At 40.8% G+C, this 9,527-nt stretch overlaps 1 protein-coding gene across 1 annotated transcript in view; it reads right to left on the bottom strand.

The window, feature by feature from the left end:
• Positions 1-919: 919 nt before the first annotated feature.
• iglon5 (IgLON family member 5) overlaps positions 920-9,527 on the bottom strand; it is a 99,176-nt gene continuing 90,568 nt past the window's right edge. Inside the window, exon 8 of the mRNA XM_031314278.2 lies at positions 920-7,687. Coding sequence (XP_031170138.1) covers positions 7,584-7,687 — 104 coding nt within the window. The 3' untranslated portion in view covers positions 920-7,583. The remainder of the gene's footprint in view (positions 7,688-9,527) is intronic.

Here is a 9,527-nt window from a genome sequence, read left to right as displayed (position 1 = left end):
TCCAATGTGCCCGTGCCCTTCGTAGCGCCCATCCCGGCGCTGCGTTTTAACCCAAACCTAACCCAAACCAAGATCTTCTAACCAAACTGCGACTGCTTCACAACGTTAAGTCCGTGTTTAAAACCCCGACCGTTGTGTTCTCTGGTTTAGAGAACAGAAATACAGAATACTGTTAAAATGTTCTCATTACAATGAATTAGAGCAGATTAGCTCCCGAAAGCTATTACCGATTTGATTGACAATAAATGACTAAACATGCGGAGCTGTGTTGAAGTTGAGGATGAGGAGACACAGATGTTTGTTATTGAAAAGAGTAGAGTTTGCTCCCTGCAAAAAAATGAACATCAAATTGGACCCTGACAAACTAATTAAAATGTACTTATTTTCATATTAATGATTGGTAATGATAATGATTTCATTATGAAGTTATCACCCACTAATAACATTTAAATCATTTGTTGGCTGAAGTGATTTGATATGAGCCATTTGTTCGGACAGAGTCGCATCAAACCAAACATTCATACGTTTTAATAAAAAACCTGCAAAAACAACAAAAGCAGAAGCTCTTTACTCAGCAGGAAGCAAAAAGCAAGCAGAAGCAGCTTGCCTGACCTCACCTCCTTTCCAACCACAGGGGCCAACAGAGAGCCTCGCTTCCAGCAACAAACCACACACAGCGAGTTCTGTTAAAAACAAAACTAATTTTTATTTTTTTTTGTCTCCCTCCACTTGCTATGATTTTTAACTCCACTTCATGGATTTTGAAAAAAAAAAAAAAAAAAGACACTCCAAAATTAAAGTCAAAGAAGACAAGTTCAGCAACTAAATGATTAAAAAAAGAAGTACAATCATCATTTCACAGCACTGAACATCTGTCAGAATGGGAGACAAATATTTTTTTCCTTTCATTGTTTTTTTTCTCTATATTTTTCTGTGTTTATGTTGATGAAACCTTGATAAATGTAACAAATGGCTGTAATTCAGGTCTGTGTTATGAATGAACCAAACGTGCCTCAGAGAATACACGCACGCACGCACTCACGCACGCACGCACGCACGCACGCACGCACGCACGCACACAAAGATGCTTGCATGTGAAGTCTCTTGAATTACTCATGCTCATTGTGGAGGTCTATACACACTCGCACATACGCACAGATGCAAAGGTACACACATTTACTCACACACACACACACACACACACACACACACACACACACACACACACACACACACACACACACGCACACACACACACACACATATATACATAATAACACATCATTTATATTAGCAATGTCAGAGTGGGGTAAGTGTCACAAACCTAGATTACTGAGGGGTGGGAGGGCAGAACTTTTACAGGTTATCTCCACACAAAAAGAAACAGGACAGGAAGAATAAAGGAAACTAAATCTCATTGTGCGTGGGTCCATGCTTGCGTGCGTGTGGGTGTGTGTGTAGAGGGAGACAGAGCAAAATAAAAATTAGAAAAGGAGAGGAGAAAGAGAGAGAGGGAGAGAGAGAGAGAGAGAGAGAGAGAGAGAGAGAGAGAGAGAGAGAGAGAGAGAGATGGTTCCAACATTCAACACTAACCTAAACTCATTCCCTCAATTATACACGGTGGGTTCTCTTCTGGTAAATTTTGTTATTAGTTACCAAATGAGACATTTTCCATTACTCTGCAGTGAGGGTTCCTGCAGTCTGTTCACTGTTTTTGCCCTCTTGAGACACACAGCACATGCCCAGCCCCTATCATACATCCTGTCATGTATCTCAGCCTCCAGCGCACCTTACCCGGTAATAAAACACTTGTAGCCCGTATCGCCGACTTTACCACAGCCCTACCATCTCATAACTGCAATATAAATCAGCACAAAAACACCAGTTGGTGCTGAAATCCAAGTTCCCCCTGTCAGTTCTCAGCACCACAACCAATATTTACCCCTCGGTTGATTGACGAGGAAAATGCCAGGCGTAGGCTGGTGATTCAGACAGGCCAAGTAATGGGACTCTTTCAATGTTGAAGATGTGAGGTGGGCGACTTAATGACTAGGGGAGACATGGTGGGCGAGATGCCTCCATTGTGTTGCCTGCCGGGTCCATGCGAGCGTTGCTGTTGCTCAACTGGTGGAGTGCAGCACAGTGTTAATTAGCCTCCTGTTCTTAGAAAGGTGAGTGATTGACAAGACGCCATCTGTGGTCGCAGTGAGAAGGAGGGCAAGGCTGGCGTCTCTGTGGCCCACCATCTTTGCTGCAAGCTGAGGTTTAAAATATATACAGAACACCTGAACTGAATGATATGTATAAGGAATCTATTTAACTACTCTCAGCTAATTACTAACACTAAACACAGCATATCTATCTATCTATCTATCTATCTATCTATCTATCTATCTATCTGTCTATCTGTCTATCTGTCTATCTGTCTATCTATCTATCTATCTATCTATCTGTCTATCTATCTATCTATCTATCTATCTATCTATCTACCTACAGCAAATATTGAACACTAATCCTAATCTAGACCTACACCCTGCAACTGTCATGGGGATTTTTAATGAACGAATCTGATGCCATTTCAAACACCTGACGTGTGCTCATGCTCACTGTTATGGAGACTTTCCTCATCTCAAACCCGTCTAGCATGTTGTATTCTAATGCACTCATTAGCTGCCGTAATGGAAAGGTACTGAGCTTTAATAGACTTGCAACATGGACTTTGCCCATGAGAACTGAATGAGCCTGTAGATAGTTGGTAAACAGTGGATAATTAAGATAATACATGGGAATTAGGCATGCTTTGCTGTAAAGGACGTGAGCAGGGGATTTAGAGCATCGATAATCATTCATATATAATTGTCACTATGCGTAGCGTAGCCTTTTGGTATACTCACTCTTGTGCCGCAACGTTTGCAATTTCTCGTTATATAATTATAATCTGTTAAATATAATTTTGTACAATTGAATTGTGCGCTCACATATTTATCTTTGTGTGTTTTACATCCAGACATAAGCCTCTAGATACACAGTGTCGATAGCTGCTGACACTGGCAGTTGTGAAATAATCCGGGTTACATCTCTGTCATTGCTAATAAAATATAATGTAACTTTACAGCACCCACTAAATTGCACATAGTGTAAAAGCCCAGGGAGCATGTACGGTTAACAATATATTATGTAGCAAAACAAACACCAGCATGGCTTGACTTAAAAAGAAAAACAAATGATTAATTCTTCATTCCCTGGATCTGAACCGTAGCTCTGAACACATAGTTTACTGAGCTGACATTACAGCTTGCCCAAATAGTTTCAGAGAAGGGTTTAAAATCGATGCGCAATTAGGGGTGTCTTGTATCAGGCAAGATGAATTATGCTCTCTGTTCTAAGGCTGGTCTATAGACACTTGATCAATTTAGCTTCTGGGGACCTGGTAAGGCAGGCCGGGGAGAAATTGCTCTATTCCAAAGCCATTCGGTCGAATGTATTGATTAACCATTGCATTCTGAATTGAAAGTCGGTCCGGGATCTGTTCTATGTAGGGAGAGTGTTGTAGGAAAAGCTACAGCATGAGCCTGCCACATACGAAATTAAAAAAGCAGTACATTCAAACATTCTCTTGGCCTACGCTTCTTTTGCTATTATACAGTCTTTACTTTGAAGCACCATAATTATTTTACTATATCACTGCGACAGTTCAAGAACGACGTGCGCCTCTGTCCTTACATCCAAAGCTTAATTACCTGACTCCTCTCAGAAAAAGCACAGTGCTCCAAAACTGTTTTTCAGCCCTATTCCTAAAATCCATGTCGAAATACTACACAGATGTGGTAACAAAAACAAAAAGTGCTAATAATTTACAACTATATACATTCACCTCCTTTTCCACCTGTGTAAACCCATTAATTAAATTTTACCATAAACAAATGTACAGCTATTAAAGTGCAAAACAACGCTATACACTGTAAACTGGCACTACGAGCTAGTTTTGGGAGCTTAAAACAACAGCTTCATGGCACCTTATTAACAAAGATTCTGTAAACAGATCATAACCTTCAGCTGCAGGAGCCAATCAACACTTTCTCATCAGGGTGCACCGAATGTAATTAGAGGCTGAGCAAACGTCTTGTTTATATCACTGTAAACTCATTGATCCCCAGTTGGGATGTTATTTATACTCTTGAAGTAGGCCAGACTGTGTTTGTGATCAAGGCTATGTTAATGCTATTCATATTACATAGTGCAACCATAAATAGTGTGTGGTACACCTTCCCCTGGGAAGGACCACAGCGCTCAAGTTTGGAAATGCAATATGAGCGCCTGTCTGTCTTCTTCCCCTAACTGGAGGGTTCACAGTCTGGTGAGTGTCATCCCATCTCCCCCTGGCTCTCAGCTTTTGGATTTGCATTGTCAGGGTTTCCTCCCACAGGCCTGTCGGACCGGGTGCTCTCTCAACAGCATCCTCTTCTACCCTCAAGATGTGCACCCAGGGGATCTGCTGCCTCCTTGCCCACACCCTCTCCAGTTCTCCTCACTCACACCAGAAGTGTGATTCATCTACATACATCATGACTCATGAAAACATGTTCTTTTGCTGCTTGTTTGTACAAATGCCCACATACTGTTTATTACTACTCCACGATTTCAAGTCAAGTTGCCCGAATTCCCCTTCCCCTGGACCCTTTCCCCATAAACCTGAACACAACATACAATGTTTGCTTGTTTCTTTTTTTTTTTTCAAAATCCACCCATACACGAACATTGACGTGCTTTTTTCAAACCCACATTGAGAAACATGACAGTGTTATTTTTTGTCCGTGTTTTTTCATCTTCTATTTTTTGTTTTTTTTTCATCATCAAGGACAGATTATGTACATACATATGTTATATGCCACTGACACACCCAGTGGGACGTTGAAATGGAACAGTGTACAGTATTTGAGTGGGAAACAGAAAAAGTGAAAATAAAATACAGCATGAAAGACCGAGATACTGAGACGTAAAAGTGACTGAGACAGAAAAAAAACGACCTGCTCTTGTGCTTGAAATGGTATCCGTCATTATTTTTGGAACAAGATACATGCACAAACAGTGTGTTCTGTCACACAGACAACCCGACTACATCGCAGAGGGCAAGACTTTTTGAGTACAACACGTAGTGTTTTAGATTAAGGGCCATTTAAACAGAGCTTCACAATCATTTCAGAGTACTGTACACCGTAAAAGTACAACAACAGACTTATTTGATATAACTTGTTAATGTAATCTTTTCAGATATTACACCACAGCTTTAACCATATTTGATACCTCTTGCACAGTAGGGGTTATTGCTGGTTTGAAACAAAATCAAAAAAACACATTCAGACAACTGATTCAATACTGAGTAATTCCCCTTTAAGGTCGCAGTAGTCAGGGTTCAGCCGGGGTAAACTCATCTCTGCGTGCAGGCTCATTATGGCAAATTTGCATATAGTCGCTGCATGTGAGTGGAACAGTGTTTCAGTGGAGAAACGAGTGCCACTATGTTGAAAAATGGGCTTACCTCCCACTGTTTGTGCTGTGCGGGGGTAGTGGATGGATAATTGTGCCATGGGGGTTTTGTAGTGCCCATGCCTGCATGTCACAGGTACATTGGAGGGAGGACCGGTGCACCAAGGCGAGGTTGTCCTTGAAGAGGAATCCTGTCAGTGGCAGGATTGAGCTTGATTTATGGGGGCCATCACTGGCTGGCAGGAGGGACAGGTGGAGCCCAGGCTCCTTCACTTAGCCAGCCACAGGTAATGGCTAATTACATCTTTATCTCCCTGTGGTCTGGACGAACAAGAACCGACTTACAGCCACGATCCCAGACTGACATGGATCCAAATCATTTATCTAGCTGCTCGGAGAAAGACACACTATGATAAGTGGACAAATATGCTGTAAATGTGTGTGTGTGATGCAGTTAACAGCATGACAAAAAAAGAGTCCAATACGCAAACTGTTACAAATGATAAATTACATCATCATTCACTGCTTCTGGACTTGGATGACATAATCCCTCACACTGTTTCAAATGTGTTTTTAAAAAGCTTGTCATGGCAAAATAGAGCACATCACTTCGAAAACTTTACATGTGTTTTTTTTTCTTCATTGTAGTCGTTCAATGTGTGTGATTTCTCAGAAAGTACAAAAAACATTTTTCCCACGCACGGCTCATTACCATCAGATTTTGTTCTTTTTTTTTCTCACATGAAGTTATTCAAATACTTATTAACATCATCATCATCTGTACTATTATTAACACCAAAAAAGTAAAAGCAGGTAACCTTGCAGAGTAAAACAGACACAGTGCAGGGAGGGAGGGAGAGAGAGAGAGAGAGAGAGAGAGAGAGAGAGAGAGAGAGTGAGTGAAGGGAGTATGGACTCACAACAGGAACATTTCTAACCGGTACATGCTATCAACAAGCGACGAAGAGGATGGAGTCGCAGCTTCGAAACAGAAGATATTGTTGTCACTGGAAAGTCTTGTGCTGCTTCAGAAAACTGGAGCGTATTTGAGGCTGATGGGAGAAGTTGTTCAGCGCCAGGCAACTTGAGGTTGCCAGCGTGGCCTCTGTACTGCATATATTTACACTGGGGAGGAAGACGGATGGAGGAGAGGGGTGACACGGAGCAGAGAACACTATAGCGATGCAAAGGGCGACTAGACAGAGCACATTGAACAGAGGGGACGGGGCAGGGGGCTAAAAAGGTTTGGGTAGTGAGGGGGTCTACATGCGAAACCTTGGTAATAAACCCCCCAAATTACATAAAGGGGTAGTTAAGACCGACGCCGTCACCACCCACCCTTTTGTTTTAAATACATTTTGACATCATTCATAGCAGCTTCACTGCTCAACAGTTAAAATCAAAAAGCCATACATGTCTGTTTGTGTGTGTGTGTGTGTGTGTGTGTGTGTGTGTGTAGGTGTGATCAGAGGATGACACTTCACATGGCCACCAATTGGACAATTTTCAAAAGGTCATGCGACCGTCAGTACCACATTATAACTATAATTTCCATAAATATCCACCATAATATTGAGATTTTATGTATCATTTCCATAAGGCAAACATTGTAGGTCAGTCATTAGTCTATGTAGTATATTACATTAATGATCGTCCACTTGTTAGATTATCTATTTTCTCATTGATCACTGACACAATAATCAGTTAATATACACTCTCTATCATCAGGCCAGTGGTAATAATGAGGGGGGAAACAAGATGAGGAGGGAAGTACCAAGTCAGACAAATCTGCAAGGCATTCTGAGAGAGAGACACAGTGTGTATGTGAGATGATGACAATGGTTTGACCTCATATTGAATTGAGGGTGAAGGGGTTTTGGGAGGGGGGGGGGGGGTCGGTGGTTAATGTGGTCATGTGTTTGATGCAATGATTCAATGGCTCCTGGAATAATGCATATTCTTTTTGTTCACAGTGATGGGTTCGTAATTAAAGAATTTAATTTCCTTCTTCCTTCCGTAGAGGGGGGGAGAGGGAGGAAGAGGGGGTGGGGGGCTTTCAAGGACGTTTAGGGACAATTCCAGGTGGAGCTCAATCTTTACACCTTCAGCAGAAGAACAGCAGAGAGGGAAACCCAAACACTCACGGCGACACTCATCCCTGCATGTAAACCAGTCCCTCGCCCTTGTATGGCCCCTGGCCCTGGACGGAGACAGATTGACCAAAAGAAGAGAGGAGGGAAGGGGGGAAAGGAGACGTGTTTAGTTAAATAAACACAGAAATCAATTATTATTATTATTATTATTATTACTACAACAAATTAACCAATTTAATTCTGATACCTTGACATAAAAAAATGAATGGACAAAACATATGAAGGGCTGTGATGTCGTGTCAAGTCATTATAAGGACTTCAGGGCTGACATTTTGACTTGTCAAACAGGTCAGGTCAAACTAATAACAATAATGATGGCTCTGTTTCATTTAGGTGTGCCAGGAACCCATTCTACTAAACCCTACATGCACAGTACAAGCCACTGGAACTGGAACGCCTAATTGGAATGCAGCCATTATTAATATTATTAGTTACACCTATTTGATACGTCTAAATGACCACAGTGAGAGAGGTCTATTGAATTTCTTAGTAACATGTTAACATGATTGATCTCAAGTTTCCAAAGCCGTGAAATGCTACATGTTATAGCCATTCAGGGCGGACATTTTGACTTGTCAAACACAGGTGAAACTATTGACTTTAACGATGGCTCTATTCCGTATTCCGTATTCCATATAGGTGTGCCAAAAAGGCAAGCCACTGAGCACTGATACTGGTACTGATGCACAGTACAAGCACACAGCCATTATTAATGTAGCGAAAATGGGTGGTTAATTAATTTATATTTAATGACCATTGAATGCCTGCAGTCTACTTTGGATGTCAGCAATAATTTGTTTAATTTCAAAATAGAATACGTTCTAGGCATCACTCTCCTAGGAGAGAAGCTGATAGACATAGATATTTCAATCTCATAAGCTGAAGGTCTGCTACAATAGTAAATGTATATCTCGATGTACATTTGCATAATAAAGTCTACATACACCTGACATACATTTTTCTAAACTAATCTTTCCCTTTTTTACATTAAATATTCTAACCTTAATCTCCCATAATTGACACTAAGTAGAATACAAACATTGCTAACATTATTATTCAGCATAAAAACACAATACATATTGTAACATCACACCATGGAAAAGCATCACATTATCAGGGTTGAGGTCACATAACAAAGCATCAAGGCATTCTCACATGTCTGTAGATATACTTTATATTTGTCTCACAGCAGGGGTGCTGTGAGACAAACCTTTCCTGTTGTTTCAGTGTCCTTTGGGTAACTAACATACACGTTTAACTGTGAACCGTCAGTGTCTTTTTGTTCTAGATTAGGATCTCCAAAAAAAGAGTCATAAAGTGGAATACCTGTCCTGGTTTTTCCATTAATCAACCTAGATTTATGCCAGACCAAAGTTTTAGGGTGAACTCTCTCTCACTTTTGCTAGAACTCTCATTCCAGCAAAAGTCATTCAGAGCTATTCACGCTATATTAAGTTTATTAGGTACATACATTGATATGTCTAAATGACCACCGTGCGAAAGAGCTATCGAATTTCCTAATTAAGTAACATGTATATGGTTTATCAAAGTAATGAAAAGCATGAGTTAACATGTTCAGGGCTTACATTCTGACTTGTCTAACACAGGTCAAACTTATAACATTTATAATGGCTCTGTTCCATTTACATGTGCCAGAAATCAAAGCCAGTGAGCCAGACAAGAACATTTCACCTTCTCGCTTCCTCTTTTGTGCCATTTGGCAAGCTAGTAGATTTCCAAAATGTAACCTGGTGGCTTATAATGTAGTAGAGTAAAAGCTAGTACAGGCTGCCATTGGTCTCAGTAATGGGCTAATTGGTTGAGGGTAAATACAATAATGTGCCAATTTTGATGTGATGGCGGGTTGTTGATATTAAAATGCTACAT

This window comes from Sander lucioperca, chromosome 10 (assembly GCF_008315115.2).
Source record: "Sander lucioperca isolate FBNREF2018 chromosome 10, SLUC_FBN_1.2, whole genome shotgun sequence".
NCBI classification, from domain to species: Eukaryota; Metazoa; Chordata; class Actinopteri; order Perciformes; family Percidae; genus Sander; species Sander lucioperca.
The sequence above is the reverse complement of the archived record's forward strand: the minus strand, read 5'-3'. Positions and strand labels throughout refer to the sequence as shown.